Source organism: Tinamus guttatus, unplaced genomic scaffold, assembly GCF_059628265.1.
Source record: "Tinamus guttatus ecotype Peru unplaced genomic scaffold, ASM5962826v1 Tinamus_guttatus_pri_ptg000281l, whole genome shotgun sequence".
Taxonomy (NCBI): Eukaryota; Metazoa; Chordata; class Aves; order Tinamiformes; family Tinamidae; genus Tinamus; species Tinamus guttatus.
The window spans coordinates 598,934-617,076 of NW_028288815.1; the positions used below are offsets into that span (position 1 = coordinate 598,934).

The following is an 18,143-nucleotide window of genomic DNA, read 5'->3' on the forward strand; positions in this document are numbered from 1 at the left end:
CCGTTGCCGCGGCCGTTGCCGCGCGCTGCGGGTCTCACCTGGCGGCGACGGGCGCGCAGAGGGCGGGTAAGCCCCGCCCCGCGTGCCGCGGCACTTCCGCCCGGCGGCCTCGCCGCTCCGCGTGCGCACGCGCGCCGGCCGCGCGGCCCGCTGGGAAGTGGGGGGGGCTTGTGGGGTTCTTTTAGGGAAAAACGCCCGTGTTTTCAAAAACTAGAGTCTTCGCTCGGTCCTTGCCCTGCAGACCTTGGGCCGGTCCAGGTCAGGGCACCTGCGCCCCCCCAGTGCCACCCATCTTCGCCCACCACCACCCTTCCCCACGCAGGAGAGAGCAAAAACAAGGTGCTAGAAAACACATTTTTATTGAATGAACAAAAGTCTAAAAGTTTCCCGGTTTTGGTTAACAAAAGCAGCAAGCTACAAAACCCCTGCATTCCATGACAAGTTTTTTTATGTCAAAAAAAAAAAAATCAACCCTTGATCAGGTTATGGACGGTCGTCCACAGAAAGGCGAAACTGTGGAGATGCCTGTCGCTCAGCAAACAGCCACGTAAACCTCCGCGTACAGGTAACGGGCCCGGGGCCGCAGAGCCAGCTGCCCGCGGGTGCAGCGGGAGGGCGTCACCTCCGCACAAACCCAAGGAGCAGCGTGACGAGAGTCTGGGAGGAGTTGTAAGGCTGAGGGAGGAAAGGAGCTGCCGGGGGAGCACAGTGCTCAGCTAGCTCACCTGGATAACGGGAACTGCAGCTTTTTCTCAAAAACAAAAACGAGAACAACACTATTTTACAATCATGTAGTAAGTGCTAAGCGGATCAGTGCTCTCAAGAGTTTCCAGGATAAGAATTCAGCTACTGTAATAACCACAAACCAGCAGGAACATCCATCCTTTTCCCCAGGCTTTTCCTGCTGTGGGGCTTTCCTCACAGCCTACTGCAGGCTCCCAGCTTAGAGAAAAGAAAAAGGTATCCCCTTGACAAAACAGGATTATCTGATTGACAAAAGTCTACCAAGGACTGGATTGAGAACATGAATTCACCTCATGAATCTGACAGGGGTTTTTAATATACATATTTTGTTTTTTTTTTTCTTTTTACTGGATATTGACAGCCTTAATAAAATGGAGTGTTAAAGAGAAGGGCAATGTTTACTTCTATTCTTATACAGTATTCAGAATAACCCTTTTTGTAAAGTCATATGGTAAATTTTCATGCTTTTGAGTACTAAGATTTTCAATTTTCAGTTTTCTTTTTATTACACTTAAATCTGCTTTTTTGTTTCCACAGGTCAGGACATAGTACAATTATTTCAAAAGAAATGATTGATTTTGCTATCATATATACTTTTGATTTCAAAAGTACAATTATCTGTGCTTATCTGTCAGTTTATACACCAGATCTCACCCACTGTAACCATATAGCTAGATATACTTAATAATTACGAAGCTGTACCTTATATCATAATTTCTATTCATACGTATTCTAGGACTAATAGATCCCTACCGTATCATGATTAAAACTAACTCTTTTATTCTAAAGTTAATTTTAATCATTTCCATCATAATCATTGTAACTCTGATATCCACTGTTCCTCCTCTCTCGGAGATTAGATTTCTTCCATGTAGATTCCTGATGAAAACCAGCACTAAAAGACCTACCCAGTCGTCCATGTTGTTTCTTAGATATATTGTCTTCACTCTCAGATTTGGAAATACCCTGTCCTTGTGATTGGGATTGTTTATCCTGTCTAACACTTCCAAATGGAAAGTTCCAAGGACCAAATCTTTGCCAGTTAAGTCTCTGAAAGGCGATGATGCAATGAAGATTTCCTCCCACCTAGACAAAGTAAAAAAGTTATTTGTTATAGGCTCACTTATAACATGATTAGATATTTGAAATAAATACCTTCATAACTAACAGAATAACAAAGCAAAAAAAAAATCTTTTTTTTTTTTTTTTTTTTTTTTTTTTACATTCAGCTACTATCTGGAATTATGTTTAAGTTATCCACTGTTTACATGCAATTTATGTACCAAAAGCATTAGTCTATTATTTATCTGTAGCCTATTTCTGCCCTTGGTGCAGCCAGAATTTAAGCCAACAAGATTAAATATTGCAACCATAAATACTGTATATACAGACATCCCTGTTCACTCCTATGCTGCGTAGTGTCCTGTCCTGCAAGTAAATATAATTGACAGGTCTGTAAGTAGAGCCATTTGACTTTTGACTTCAGCAATACTTCACATTACTGAAGAAGTTCAGAAACTTTTTAGCAAAGCTATCTTGTAATGCTGAAGTAAGAGTATGCTTGCTGAATACCTGTCAGCTTTCTCCCATCTTAGAAAGTTTACCTTACCTTCTTTGTTTTTCGGTGCTGTAATCCTCTCTCTAGGTGTCGAATATCTAGGTATTCTGGATTTTGAGTGTTTAGATCAGTAACAATATCTGTCCACCTACAGAATAAAATATATTACTACCCAACAGAGATTTATAAAACCTCAGCACCACTAAGACTAAAGCTACAAAAATGTATCTATGTGTCTATATGCATGAAATAGCCTAACAGGCACTTAAAGGTAAATTAATATGCAAAGATACAAAAGCCTCAGTACTGCAGACATCAAGCTAGATACAGAGGCTTCAGTTACCTAACTGCATCATCCAGAGTCATCAGTGCTGCTCTTGGGAAACAGCTTCCCAGCTGAGTAAAAGCACTTGCTATGAGTCACTATCAGCACTCCTTGCCCTTAACAATTTGCCATTTTGTAAAAGGAAGCAGCAAGGTGGTTAGGCAAAGAAACACATTACCTTTTTATTGTATTTAACCAGCTCTTACCCTTTTATAGTATTTCATTTGAACCTTTGTTTCCTCATCCATTAAACCCGTTTTTATCAGGCTGCTCTGACCAAAACCTGCTCCTTCATTCTGCCTAGTTCCCCTCTTTAATAATCTATCAGTTCAATCACTTCCCATTCACTCAGCTCTTCAGAGTTTCATAGTTCTTTTTAGCCTAACTGAAATATATTCAAAACAATTTTAAGCCTGCCTATATAGCACCTTTTCATTTCTTTCAATTCTCAATCTCCAAGTTTTATTTTTTTTTCTTCCCCTTTTCTTTACATCACCCTCCCAACTCAGGCAAAATGTTTCCACTGCAAACTTTTGCCCCTCTGCCTAAAACACACAAATTTTTGCTAGCTCCTGGTGTGGTCGAAGATGGAAGAAAAACTTCTTGATAACCACAAATAATATTAGAGGTTTGTATTCCATATTCAAGAAGCTTTTCTTATTCTATTTGTAGCTCATTATACCACCAGAAAAAAGATCTATCAGTGGGATACCAGTACTCCACTTCTTAGTAGAGGAAACACATGCCTAGTCCTATTTTTATTTTGTTGTACTTAAATGCTCATTGGTGCTGTTTTTCTTTCATATTCACACCACTGACCTAAAGCTTATCTGAGTCTTAGATACTAGGATAGATCTGACATACCAGGAAACAGAGAAGCACTTTTAAATTTTTTTTCTAAGTATTCAGGAGAATTAAGAAACAAATAATTCTTTGACTTTCCCGCTCCACCACCCAAAAGGGGGGAAAAAAAAAGTCACTCTATAATTAACTGGGGGGAGGAGAAAAAACAAACAAAAAAACCCACTCCATAGTTACACAGGGAAATTAACTTTCGACTCAGATTTTGTTATAGATTCGTTGTTTTAATGCACACTTGAGCTACTACTGCAAAAGGTTGCAGCTGTACCTAGGGCTGAGCAGAGGCCTAAGGGCAGCATGGTGGGTAATGCTTACCCAAGACACAGTCAGGTACTTCCACAGCAGCAGCCTAAACAGAGCTGAAGTTCACAGAGCCTGACTAAACTCCAGCTGGCATGGCTGTGGAGAGCGTGGGTGTCTTTTCTGTCTGATTGATCTCAGCTGCACACTGACACACAAGAAAACTGCTTTGGCTCTCAGGAGCCTATACATGCCTGTGTGCAGTATAGGTCAGCCTGTCTTCCTACTGGTCTGAAAGCCTAGAACCAGCCTTGAGGTTACTGAAAGAACAAAAAAAACAGAGCAGCAGGTCTGCAGATCTAGTCTGGTACTAATTGCAAGAATTACTGGTTTCTCAAGTGGAATAAAATAAGTTGCAAAACAAGAAGTCTCTCAGTAGCGTTTTTATTCATTTGAAAGAACTGAAAAGTCACTTTATGGTCCATACCATGGAAATGTATATTCTTTTTAGAAGAAAACCCATGGCTTTAAATTCTTACCAAGTAACCTACCTCTTACAGTGTATCGTTGGATGTTTCCTGCTCGGCTCACCAATTAAGATCCAGTATTCCACTTCTTGCTGCAATACTCGTCCTCTGTTCAACAGAAGATACAATCCTAGTAAGACTTACTGGATATGCTAAGAGAAAAAGGAAGATTAACATTCTATCACTGTTTAAGGTATTTTATATAATTTAAAATTGCTTCCTCGGCAAAAAAAAAAACAAGTAACAAATTCTTGTGCTACAAATATTGTATGCGATTGCATACATTGAAGCTTTTAGTTTCACAAAACCTGGACACAAGGTTACTCATTACTCAGAAAAAAGAAAAAAAGCTCCATCAAAAATAATTTTACTCTGTTGAAAGGCAGTCTTAATGTAAGACCTAATAAATGGAAGCAATGGAAACAGAATTCTGAAAAGACTGGTGGAATCCTCAAAAGAAACAGTGGAAGAGGCCTTTTCATTGCTCTTAAGCTATATCCCAGCTGACAGTTGTCACCAACAGTCGTAAAGTAACCTATAGGAAATGAACTGCTGATTTTAAGAGCTTCATACCAGACATTCATCAAAACAACAACTCAAAATAAAGCAAGAAAAACCCTCAACTGATCATAATTGAAGTTTGTGAAGCAACTTCCAAGCTCCACAAAGCCTGCAGTAGATTTCCCAGGGACGGCCTGTGACAGACATCTGGCACACTGATGATGCAGAGTCCTGCTCTGCAACCTTAGGTGCATGATTAGCTTGTGAAAACTACTTCAGCTTCAACAGTGACAAGAACTGAGACTTTTCTCATCAGTTCAGCGATTAGATAGTATATGGCCTTATTATTTGCAAAGTTTTATCCGTGTAATACCCTGTGAAGCAATAATGCATGCCATCACTTTGTAGATGGGACACCCAACACAGGACAGATTGACTTACCTAAGGTCACACCGCAAGTCTGTGGTTGAACTGGGAACTGAACCCAGGTCTCCCGAGTCCAAATCCAGCAACCTAAGATCATACAGGAAGTCCGTGCGTGACCTCAGAGCTCTCTCTTAATCCCAGCCTAGCAACCTATTCACTGATTTCTTTTGAAACTTAATTTAAATTCTAAATAAAAGAATTAACTACTATTAACTACTGTGGAAAAAAACAGGTAAGTAAGAATTACTGTAAAATCTATTAATGGAGCTGCTGGAGTCTATAAGCATCTTTTCCCAATCATATAGTAGAAGGGGACAAAGAGGACATGGTACTCTTACGATCTGACCTTCAGACTAATATAAAACTAGAAAAATTCCTCCAGCTAATTATTTCACACAAAGTTTTTGGGAGAAATCCGTTTTTTTTTTTTTTTTTTTTTGGGGGGGGGGGGGGGCATTTCTGACTTAAAAGATTACATCACTACCACTACAGAACTCATTTCAAGCACTGCTGAAGTATTCAGATTGTTGATTTCTCTCATTACTAAACAATGAGAATACAAATCTATTAAGTTTCCAGTCATTGGACCATATCATTTCTTTAATTTCTAGTAGGCAAAAAAATTCTTCATTTCTCTTCTACTGCAGGTACTTGGTCAGATATTAAGCAAGCAGGCCATTAGCTTTTTGGTAAACATAAGCAGACTGAGCTGCTGAATTTCCATCTGGGGCATTATTTTCCAAACTTGTCTCACTCACATGGCATGTGTCAGTGAATGCAACTTTAATAAAAACATCTGTATTCTTTTGTTCGTACATTGAAAGCTTTCACTGACACCTTGTCTCAGTCTCACACTGGGAACAGACTAGATTTAGGTGCTTACACTTTATCACCTCCAAACAATTATTATTTTGAACTCTAGAATTCAAGGCAGCATTCTTCATTCCCTCACGTGACACTGCTTCTTTAACAGAGCCAAACGCAGCCTGTGTGGTAAGCAAAGGTTCACTGTACTTCAGCGACCTCCTCTTCATTGCTTAGCATCCCCTACAGTCAGTATCTTCTGATTTTTGTCAGACATTGTTTCCTTATGCTCATTGGTAATATATATTTACCAACGGCTGAGCCACAGTTAAGTCTAGCAGAAACATCCAAAACATATTGTGGTTACAACTACTTTGAGACAAGTAAACAAAAAATCTGATTCTACGAATGATTTAAAGGTGAACTATTTTCAGCATATGAGACAGTGACAAGTTAAACGTCTTGAAAAACACTCAGATATACTGCCTCAAGACTTCAAAATTTGTAAACTTAGCAAACTTTGTACTTTCATGAAAGGCTTTTCACAAACCTTATTTCAATATCAGTATTATCAGATAATCTTCTAACTTACATTACCTAACTATCTTTTAACTCATTTTTAATTGAAACCCATTATCAGCTATTCCATTATTTCATCCTGTCAGAGTTTGTCACCTTGAAAAACCTCAAATCATTCATCACTAGCAAATTAACTTTCTTCTGGTCTTCTAGTGCTTCTAGAAGCATTCTTTTTGGAATGCTCCAGCATTCCAAAATATATTAGAAGTAACTGCCCCTTCTACATCTAGCTAAAATGTCTTTTAAAAAAATAATACCATTCATAGTTTTTTGATTAAATTCTCTCACCCGGTTGGATAAGTTGTGTTTAGCTTTGTAAAATCAAGCCTTTAAAAGTACACAAGGTAGTATTTTGCTAGCTCAGACATAAATGTCTTTCCAACTTGCACTGCAATACTATTGAGGGAAAAAAATGGTATTAACTTGCAGCAATTTTCTGTAGATTTTCTCTATCACAATAAAAATACTAACAATATCTCACCTGTATGCTTTACTAGCTTTTACAGGAGTTGCTTCAAATCCAATTGGGCAAAAATAATGATTTTGGCAATGGTAGATGTAGGCCATTGATTCATCTTTCAGTCCACGTGTTAGCTTTGCCAGGGCCCCTGTAGCTACAAAGAAAGATCAAGCCACAGTACAAAGTGCTTTTGATCCTGTATTAAACATTCAGCAGAAAAACCTACGTGATAATATAAAATTTGCATAATTGCATACTTTTTATTTTAAAATAAAAAATAAAAAAGGAAAAAATAGACAGGCACATACAAAACAGAATTTTGGCTTAAAACCTGTAGCTTAGGATTCTATTTCCTGCATGGCACAAAAACATCTGCCATATCACTGGGTACAAGGAAAGATAAAGCCTATGTTGTTTTTAGAACAAAGTCATACCAGAGATTACTTGCCCTGCAAAATAAGAACCACAAGCATCTCTAACTTGAGAGAGATACTACAATGCACAGCAAGCCCATTGCCCCAAGTCAGATGCAGCATATATCAGAGCCAAAATTGCAACTACTCAAAGCTTTCAAACATTTTTCATATCATGAGCTTCTTAGAGCTTCATAGTCTTGGAAACAACTCCCATATACGGCTACACCATATTCTGTAACATAACTAATTGCTCAGTTTCAGGAACAGAGTGGAAAAGCACTGAAACATGAAAGAACTGTCAAATGGGATGTCAAAGGGGGGAAAAAAAAGCCTGAATGTACAACAATCCTAAGGCAAAGAGCAATTTGCTAATGTTCCCACTTTAAAGAATTCCACACAACTTATCAGTAGTCCAATCCTTTCGAATTACCCTTTCAGTCTGAAGATAATTACCCAGACTACCCTAAAGACTAATAATCTGTAAACAAAAGTACAGTTTTTCTTCAGTTGACACACTTGCAGTGTATACACAAGGGAAAATTGTAGCTTCAGCAGCTAATTCGAGTAATCACCTAACATTTAGAGCTATATGACAGTTTATCTAAAACTCCAAATATAAGGATTATTTACACTGTTCTGTCAAATCTTACACATTATAGGACTTTTCCAGTATGCATATTGGAAGACGAATGCTTTAGGATTAGCTACTTACCAGTTTCTCCAGCTGTCTTGTTCTTCCCGTGAGGTTTATATAAAACGTATGAACATCCCTTTATATGGAAGTGATCATTTATTTGCCTAAACCACCTGAAACGATAAGCTTAAAGATTGTAGTATCTTAAAATCAGTAAGTGCAATTTTCTCCCACTCCTTGGCAATTTAGGAAAGAAATCTCACTGTGGTACCTACCACAGGCACTGAGTTCTCAGATGATCATGCTACCCTCATACAAATAAAGTATAACATCTAGAAAGCTATGTTAGTGTTTAAGGACTTCTCCTTCAACTTGTCTTTCCAGACCTGGCATAGATCTGTGCATAACCATCAAAGGACAAGATTTTAAACACATTCATCCTATTGTGTTCTGCCTAGTCCCATCTAACATTGAGAAAAAAGCTCAGTTTCCGAAGCACCACACTTTAAATACGGTTTGCATTCTAATACAGACACTAGAAGGCACGACTCTTTAGTGAGACTGCGTATCCTGTTTGGCTTTTAACACATGCAGTTCACAAACCTAAAGCATTTCAGAAATCTCATACCAGAACTCCTCACAGCAGCCAAAGTAACAACTGGTCTCAGATATTCACTGCATTTTTCTGCACTAGAAGATTCAAGTTCAAGTTCTTAAGACAGCACCTCAATTATAAAGCTATCTTAGGATGGATCTAGCTCTCAGCCCTCCTGATACCCTGACAAACTCCCAAGAGATACAAAATAAGATCAGTCTTTCAAGGCAGAGAAGGAAGTTTTCATGACTATCTCAACAACCTAGCTGGTATGCTACTACTTACGAACAGATTGCTGCTGCATTTTCTAATTCGGCACTCATATGTTGTGCCAAACCACATATATATATATATATATATATATATATAAAACCTTCCAAACATACTAACTAGATAGGATACTACTGATAGAACAGGCAAAAGACTGTAACATTTTCTAATTTCACAGACGAGTAACACATTAAAACCCTGTCAAGATATTCAGCACCGTGCCAATACACTTCTGGTCCTGTTGGATTCCAAACTCTTTTTGAGTTCAGTAAAATGAAAAAGGACACAGACTTTTGGCCTAATCTCCAAAGACCAGTGAGCAGCAGGGCACAAGCTAAACAAAACTGTAAAATCTAAATGCTTTTTCTGATTCCACTCCCATTTCAGTTCCCTCTCCCACCCTAAGTCTTCTGTGATAGAGGTGCAGGGAACACTCGATCTCATTTTCAAATCTAAAGCTTTTTTTTTTCCAGGTTATTTGAATGACATTTAACATTTACATTGACATTTAACATGGCTTTTGAAGACAAGTGAACTAGTGCAAAAATCTTTCTTAATCAGGACACTTGTATTCATTACAATATTACAGTGTCACCAATCAAACTGAATGAAATTTTGTGTTCTCATGATTTGTGTATCAACATAGTGCCATGAAGAATGGCTATTGCTCTGTTTCAAAAGTTCATCTGCACTGTCAGAGCACTAGATATTCTTCACTATTTGGAAAACTCAGATGACCAAATTGGAGCAGCCACCCCTCTATTTTTTTTTTAATTTTTCTTCTCCTAATAAACGAATACAACTGTTTTTAGAGATTCTAACTCTCAGCTTACTCATATTATTTTTGCATATATTAACACTTTGCCTGCATCAAGAGTACCACACATACCTCATCAAAGTTGTATTTCCAGTGAAAGGGCCAAATCTGATCTCCTCAAACGGTGGTTGAAAGCCCAGTATATGCAAAGCTTCCTCTTGAGTAATGGGTGGCAAACTTAAAATAAATAAATAAAGTTTAAGAAAGTAATAAAAAAAAAAAAAAAGCTATTTTAGACTGTCTGGAGATAAAGTGGTCCAAGAGCAACTTACCTTCCAGCCCCAAGTGTACTATATAAGAAATTCCAGCAAGACACTAGGGATGAAATTCCACAAGAAGTCTTGTACTGCGGTCGGCTAATACAATACCTGTTAAAAAAAAAAAAAAAATCACTTCAGTAAACAGTCCTGATTTAGCTATGTGAGCACCCTGAAGTATCTTTGTATAATGATTCTAATAAAAAGTGCATTATTTTTAAAACATTAAACCATTAATTGTGTCTGATAAACTACCTGAAGGAAACTATAATCTTGTTTCATACAAATGAGTGACCAACAAACTTCTAACATCTGCTAGAATGTTCTGAACTAATGTTCTTGTAGGAAAAAAAAATGATTGCACACCAATATAATACACAGTTTCAGCCAGTCTCTTTAACAGACAAGCTTTCAGTAAATTGAAATTTACTAATTAATGTGGTTCTGGGCCACAGGTTCTCAGGAATTTGATTTCACAATCTTACAGAAATGCAGTAAGTCTTAAGCATCAGGTGAATTCACTAAATTAAGTGAATTTAGGGAACTAAGACTATATGATATACATTCACAGGTTGGGTAAAATTAATAAATTTTGTTCAAGTATTTCCAAAACAAAAGAAAAATGGTAAAGTGATTACATTGAAGGTTATTTTTTCTGCCTGACCACACTGATGAATTTGCATTTTATGAGTAACAAGTGCACACATAGCTCATTTCCTTATTGACAGAGAAAATTGTTTGGAACAAAATGCTTCTATATGTTAACATATGAGAGGGAAGCTGTTATTCTCACCATCTTGAGAAAAGTATGTTAAACATATAAAGACTAAATCTCATACAGTACATCATACAGTATTTTTCAGAAAAAAAAAAAAAAGGAGAGAGACTTCTTAACAAGTTTTAAATAAGATAATCAGCAACAGTGTTTACCAACAGGCTATATGGGGATAATCTTAAATACAGGTCAGAGATACTACCATCTTCGGAGGTCCAACACTTTCCTCTCCTTCACCTCTTCGAGAGCAGATCGCTGAGGACATTCCCTGTGCTGTTTGCTTTTTTTCTCTGAAGACTTTTTCTTTGTTACTTGTTTCTTCATGTTGCCTGGAAGACAAATTTCAGAAGCAAATGAGCTTCTGGTTTACCTTCCTCTTTGAATCTTTCTCTTTGAATTTTTTTATTAATAGTACGCCTCTCAAATAGAGATGATAGCTCTAACTGATATGTAGATGATAGATACAGATGCCATTAAATGACAATCTGGACTAAACGCTAATTAAAGGAAAAGCTTAAATGAGCAATCAAGACTGTCAACAAATTTGTACAGCATTCACTAACCACCTAAGCAGCATCTTGCTTTTCTTGAGGCAGAAGGGACCATCACCTGTTCCACTGTGTGGACAGGACAGTCAACCTGACTACTTTCTAAGCCATTAAATCCGCCATCCCAGAAAAAGGATCTCTGAAAAAAATCTACCACTTTGCTACCCCACTGCGGGGGGACACCCAGGAACTGATCGCCAACACAAACTTCTCATTGCGTAATATTAAACACATGGGGAAATATAACTAAAATGTTTTTCATGCCCAAGCTGCATAGCCACACTTTTTGATGCAAACTACTATGCAGATTAAGTAAGAATAATATATCCCCAAGGTCTTTTCCTTTTTTCGTAAATGAGGCAGGGAAAAATTGAAACAGTTGAGCCACACCTTAAAGCAGGAGAATTCCTGTCCCCTTTTGAAACCATCAGATCCAAATGAAATACACTGCATATATTTTAGCAAAACTGACCTCCCTGTAAGATGTTATCATTGTCTCTTATTTTTATTTAGGACACCACACTGGCCCGTAAAAAGACATGGCAATTAGACAAAAAAAATATATTAAAGTTCTGCTAAAGTGCTTTCACAGTAAACAAGAGTATGACTGGGCAGCCAACACATTATTGAAGAGCTGCAAACAGCTCAACCTAAGCAGAGGGATTAAAGGACAAAGAAGCCACATGCGTGCAAATGCTTGAATGACAGCTCATACCTGTGATTACGCAGGGGAAGACTATGGAAAGCAGTAAAGGAAACAGTTCTCTAGCAATGGGTTTCCTAATATCATATACATGTATTTTGTATAAACATATACATATATATACACACACACACACATACACAAACACACTTTCATTAAGCAAACTGCTTTCCTAGATAATTGCAATGATTCAATTTACTTATAAAAAACAAAGTCCAGTTCCTCTTTGAGTGCCAAATACAGACTGTTCTTCTACCTCTGAAGAATCTCATAATATTTCTGCAAATCATATATCTGCATCTAGTCATTACACATAATTACTGATGAAGTGGATTCTGTTAAAAAAAAGCAAAAAATAAAAGCAAACCACACACAGCGCCAGCACAGTTCAGTAAAAGCCAGACTTGTTTTAGAGCTGTGTAGAGCTGCTTATTCAGCGAGCTACATTCAACTTGTACTCCTTTTTCACCCACTGCCTTCACTATCAGCAGGATCCTCCTGTTGTAAGAAATGACCTACTGGCTTTTCCACAGCACTTCACAGGGGGACAAAAGTGCTGATTCTCCCCCTCCACAAGGAGCTCTCAGCAGGAAACCAGTCTCCATCACCCACGGAGTGCTCAGCCTCCTACCTGTTTTGTTCTTCAGACCCGGGGCCATGCTGTTGAATTCCGCCTTGTCGATCTCCCACGCCAGGGGAAGCTTCCCAAGGCTGTCAGACAAGCTCTCCAAGTTAGCATCTTCGCTGTAGATGAGCTCCGAAACACCTGCCTGAACGCCAAGCAGGCCGGGTGTGCTATTTCCCACGCTTAAGGCAGCACTGCCCGACAGGCAGGCACTAACTGAAGCACTTGGGCTTTTACAAATAGATGTTACTCTGTTTAAAAAGGCATAGTCTGAGCAAATGGTATAAAATTTCTCTCTTGTGTGAGTCACAGGACATCCCCATGGGTAAAGCCCGTCTCCCCTGGAAACCAGGGATGCAGCGGAGGCCTCTGACACGCGGTACGGCTTCACGGGATCACGAAGAGGCGCTTCCGGGGATTCCTTCCCAGGTCTGTTCTCCGTGTTTCCATTGTTTCCAGAACCATTCTCCTTTTCATCTTCTGAAATGTTAGGCATTGAATGATACTGAAAAACAGTAGCGTACAGCTAAGAATGCACGTATTTAAATTGTAGTAACAGCAAGTCTACATCATTGCAAGACACTGATGAGGTACCTGGAGTGAAAAAAAAAAAGAAAAGAAAAAGAGTTAGTGCAAGTGCTTCAGCTGATAATCAATCAATATATCAATTGCTGCAAAAGCTTATTTTTGAATTAAACCCTATAAAAGCTGAAAATACCCTTCAAGATGTATCATACATTCCCCCTGAACATAATTTTCTCAAGCATCTCTAGATTTCTAGAGGTTTATTATTTGTGAATTGTCAACCTCATACCCCACATACCCTACGGTGATACTACAATGATGTCATCATGTGAAATTAGACTTTTAAATCAGCACAGCATTAAAAAAAAAGTTTCCTACACATACATAATTGTGGTTGACCACTTCTACTTCTTCGTGGTCAGAATATTTGACATATGTGAAACATAATTTATGCATATTAGTAACTTAGACAGCCACTTAGCATTAATTACCGAAAAAAAAATCCTGGTTTTGGTGCAAATGAAGTTCAAACTTACAGAAAATGATGGCCACTATGATCCCTCGTTTATTAGGGACTGGCAAAATCTGACTCAGTGTGTCCCGCTGCCGTTCTGCGGTGCAAGGCACATCCCGCAGCCCCACGCTGCGCTCGCGGGCAGGTCCCTGCCGCGCTGACCGCGCGCCCGGCGCGGTGACCGCCCTGACAGGGCCCCCACTTCGGGGGCGCGCCCGGGGCTCCCACTCGGGCAGCGCCGCAGGATCCCCAGGACGCGGGAGACTCCCCGGGGCGTTCGCCAGGCGCCGCTGCTCGGGCCCCTCCGCAGCGCAGCGCAGCCCGCGCCCGGAGGCGCTCCCCGCGGCCCGAGCCCCGCAGCGGCGAGTCCCGCCGAGGCTGCAGCGCTCGCGGCCGGGGCCCGCCCGCCTCCTGCCGCCACCGCATCGAGAGGGGAAGGGAAAAGGAAGGGGGTGGGAGAGCGGCCCGGCCCGTTACCTGCGCGGCGCCGCCATTACCTTCGCCGTGGCGGGAGCGCGCCGCGAACGGAGCATGCGCGGGGACGGGAGGGGCGAGGCGCGGGGTCGGGGGGGCTGCGCCGCGCTCACCTGCGCCGCCGACCCCGCCGGGCGCCACCACCTGCCGCCGCTGCGCGGGGGGAGGCCGCAGGGCCGCGGCAGCCGCGTAGGGCCGCGGCGGCGCCGGCGGTGCCGCAGGGCAGAGCCGAGCCGAGCCGAGCCCGGCCGTGCCGTCTGCCCGGCCGGGTCGTCTGCCCGGCCCGCCGCGAGGGGCAGCTCTGCCGCCCGCCCGCCCTGTGTTCCCCTGCCCCCCGCCGGGGCGCTCTCGTGGTCTCGTCCGCGGCTGCCCGGCGGGCGGGGATGGCGGTGGAGGAGCGGCTGGCGGCGGCAGTGGCGGGGGGAGAAGGGCAGGGTGGGCTGGAGGTATTCCCTTTTTCAATAATAATAACAATAATGATAATAATAATAATGGTTGGAGGGAGCCAGAAATTTGGCTTTACCTGCTTGGCCTCTGCCAGGCAGGTGCCTAAGCTCTGATGAGTGTCTGGCTGCAGGAAAATCCAGTTACAAATGACCTGTTGCTGGACGAAAATATAGGTGCTGACAGAGAACATATGTGCGGCTGCCCGAAGCCACCCGTCTGGGCACCTGTGCAGTCACCTGCCTATTTCAGAACGCTCAGACTTGAGGCATTAAATGGCTGCTTAAATGCCATCGCAAGCCATGGTGAACTCAAAGCAGTAAACGGAGGAAGATCAAAACAGGTAGTCTCCTACTAGCAAGAGATGTGGCCGTGTCGGTTATGGCTGTTGCCCATGAATCACAGAGCGGCGTGCCAGGCTCGGCAGCTGCGTCCAGGCCATAGAAATGTCTCGTAGCTCTCACTGATGAGGCAGAGGAACGTCACGAAATTCCTCTAATGCACCAAACTGAGAGTTTTATACGGCTTTGTCCTGAGATTGACCTCTCGTAACTGAGAGCATCGCCCCAAGCCTTCGCCAGCTGGAGAGCCTTAGCTGGCCAACAGCCTTCAAAGTAATTAAACAGTTCTGCTTCCAAAGCGTTTTTATTTTGAGCCAAATTATAGGCATTAGGATAGCAACAAATCTGGCTTTGCCAGGCAGGACTAAAATTAGGTTTTATAATTTATTCTGCAGCTTGTTTGGGTGTTGGAAAACAGTGCCAAATGTGTACACAGATTCCCTGAGCAGTATTTATGTGGGGGAGGAAAAGCTGGGAGGTAGGAAGACAAGAGGGTAGAAATATGTTACCTTTACTTCATAGATACTTCGCTTTTTTGTTAAGGTGCCAATCCCCCTTTAATAGGAAGAGGGAGTACATTATTTGAAGTCTTTAGCTATGGCATTTCTTGTTAAATAAAAGATCTTTAAGATTCTCTTCCAAGGACGTTGAAAAAAGATAGTCTCAACATCTCAGAATGCTTAAGGTTGGAAGGGACCTCTAGAGATCATCTAGTCCAATCTCCTGCACACGCAGGATCACCTCGAGCACGTGGCACAGGACTGCATCCAAGCGGGTTTGGAAGATCTCCAGAGAAGGAGACTCCACAACATCTTATTTCACACAGCAAAACACAACCTGCAGACTATGTTTCATTTTATAAAATAAATATCAGGAGGCAAAAACTATATTGCAGCTGAAGCTTGGTAATTTTTAAGACATTCTATGATGAAGTTGTTTGTCAGAAAAGTCTAAATTAGCTGACCTTGGTGGCCCTTTCTCAGCCTATGATTTTCTAAAAGCAATTGATTTTTATGTGCCTTTCTATAAACATATTTGCAGTGTTTCAAAATGCAAACCATAAAGTCCCTCCAGAATTCAAAATCAGACTCCTTGATGAGATTTAATTTGCTGTATTTTTTCCTTCATCAAGAGAAGAACAGCAAAGAGCAAAACTGGAGCTGTCTCTTAGGATGGAAGTTTTCCCACAAAGGAGTCTTCGTGTTCACGAGTTTTTTCTAGCTAAATGGCAAAGATAAGCATTTGAACATGTATGTACATGTATTAAGAGCAGTGTCAATGCTTAACACGTCCTTTCTGTGCTTGCTCTTCCACGCAGAAGAAGTTGCATCATTTTTCCGAGTTCAACGGTATTAACCACAACCCGCTTCAAGAGGCTAAAGACTCTTTTAAACTTCTCTCTCTTGAGTGGCTTTGGGTGCCTTTCCACCCCCACAGAATATTAACCACCTCCCCACCCGGGAGGGGGATTCACTCCAGCTTTCACAGTTTCACTCCTACCTTCATAAAAACATGTGGATATACCTATGAAATCATTCAAAAGCACAAAATCATGGCAAAACTCTATGTAGAAATGTGCTAAGGGTATAACTGCCATGTGGCCAGCTTGAGTCGTCTTAGTAGTGAGACGGGGTCGATCTCCATAATAACTACAGATAGAACAAGAGGAAATGGCCTCAAGTTGCGCCAGGGGAGGTGCAGGTTAGACATGAGGGAGAAGTTCTACACGGGAAGAGTGGTGAAGCACTGCAACAGGCTGCCCAGGGAAGTGGTGGAGTGTGGAGGCCCGCTTCAGGGACAGTAGTACGGGACGTCTTGTTAGTGGATAGCCAAAATCAAGGACGGCAGTGGAGGTGTTTTATCAGCAAACAAGGAGCAAAAGCAACGGCTGCTGCGTGACCAAGAAGCTGGTTGCATAGCCTCAGATTGCATAGCCTTTAGATTATTGGTTTATTTAGTAACTGTGCTTCGCGTGCTTGTAGACAAATAAGGTATCTGGAATAGTAAGGTATAATATAAGTATTATCTGATGCTTAATAAAATGTCTTCAGTCTTTGGTGCATTACACTGGAGTCCGTTCCTTTGCAAGTTGCAACAGTGGAGTCCTCGTCCCTGGCAGTGTTCAAGAAACCTGTAGATGAGGCACTTAGGGACATTGTTCAGCAGGCAGAGTGTCCAAGGGCTTACGGTTGGACTCGATGATCTTGAAGGTCTTTTCCAACCATAAGGATTCAATGATCTTGGCTTGCTTTCTTGCCGATAACTCAGAAATGTTATATACTGCTATATTATTTATATCTTTTTAGTTTTATGTATTTGTGGTTTATACTTTTATTTTTTATTTATATTTTTGTTGAATAATGTTTAGGATGACAATCAATGTAGTCGTGGTTCAAAATGCTTCAGTGAACTGTGTATCTCTTTACCATTTTTAATTTGCTCACAGAGATAGAATTTGGATCATTTTGCTAACACAGAACATAACGCCTTCAAACAGGAGATTTGCTTTAGACAATGCGGTGGACTTAGGTTAGTTGTACTGATTTTATCACCAAAGTTCTAGTGCCTCCCCTGGCATGTGGCTATTTGGATTATTATATTTGTATTAATGCAGCACCCTGAGCGATAGTACATCACAGGTATATGTGACATTGGGGGAAATGTGGTAACGCAGCCATGCTGGTAATTCCAGACTAGAGAGCTTAGTCGCAAGACTCTGTTTCTGCTTCCACCACTGCGGGCAGGATTTTGCCAACGTTTTCCTGCCTGTTACCCGGTTTCTCACACCGAAGAGAGTGAAAGGCAGCGCTGAACCCTGATATGGCCTCGGGGGGCGCTCGGGGGGCTCTGGGCGGAGCGCGCGCGGCGCCCCCAGCCGCCGCCAACGGTCAACGGCCGTCCCCGGCGCCGCGCGACTACAAGTCCCAGCAGCGCCGCGTGGCCCGGGTCTCTTCCCACGGAGGCCGCGCGGAGCCGGGGGACGCCGCGCGGAGTCGAGGCGGCGCCGGCCCCTGCGCGCGCCTCATGCCGCGGCGCCGCGGGCGGGACTGCGGCGGGCCGCGCTGAGGGGCGGCGGGCAGCTCGGGGGGCCGTGCTGAGGGACGGCGGGCAGCTCGGGGGGCCGTGCTGAGGGACGGCGGGCAGCTCGGGGGGCCGCGCTGAGGGCCGCGCTGAGGGGCG

General features: G+C 41.9%; 1 protein-coding gene across 2 annotated transcripts; it reads right to left on the reverse strand.

Moving 5' to 3' along the window:
• Positions 1-1,134: 1,134 nt before the first annotated feature.
• On the reverse strand, positions 1,135-13,283 carry BIVM (basic, immunoglobulin-like variable motif containing). Of its 2 annotated transcripts, XM_088527339.1 has the most exons (10): positions 12,672-13,283; positions 10,992-11,118; positions 10,030-10,125; positions 9,830-9,934; positions 8,154-8,248; positions 7,047-7,179; positions 5,198-5,269; positions 4,280-4,363; positions 2,354-2,450; positions 1,135-1,830 (listed from the first exon to the last, which is right to left on the reverse strand). In XM_088527339.1, the coding sequence occupies exons 1-10, from the start codon at positions 13,159-13,161 to the stop codon at positions 1,540-1,542; spliced, it is 1,590 nt and encodes a 529-aa protein (XP_088383465.1). In that variant the 5' UTR covers positions 13,162-13,283; the 3' UTR covers positions 1,135-1,539. The 2 variants fall into 2 exon arrangements, with proteins under 2 accessions (XP_088383465.1, XP_088383466.1); XM_088527340.1 differs by lacking the exon at positions 5,198-5,269.
• Positions 13,284-18,143: the final 4,860 nt, after the last annotated feature.

Coding starts and splice junctions, on each gene's coding strand:
- BIVM (XM_088527339.1), bottom strand. CDS start 13,161: ATGCCTAACATTTCAGAAGATGAAAAGGAGAATGGTTCTGGAAACAAT. Junction 10,126..10,991: donor GTGTTGGACCTCCGAAGATG/GTAGTATCTCTG, acceptor TTTTTTTAACAG/GTATTGTATTAGCCGACCGC. Junction 2,451..4,279: donor CCAACGATACACTGTAAGAG/GTAGGTTACTTG, acceptor TTTATTCTGTAG/GTGGACAGATATTGTTACTG.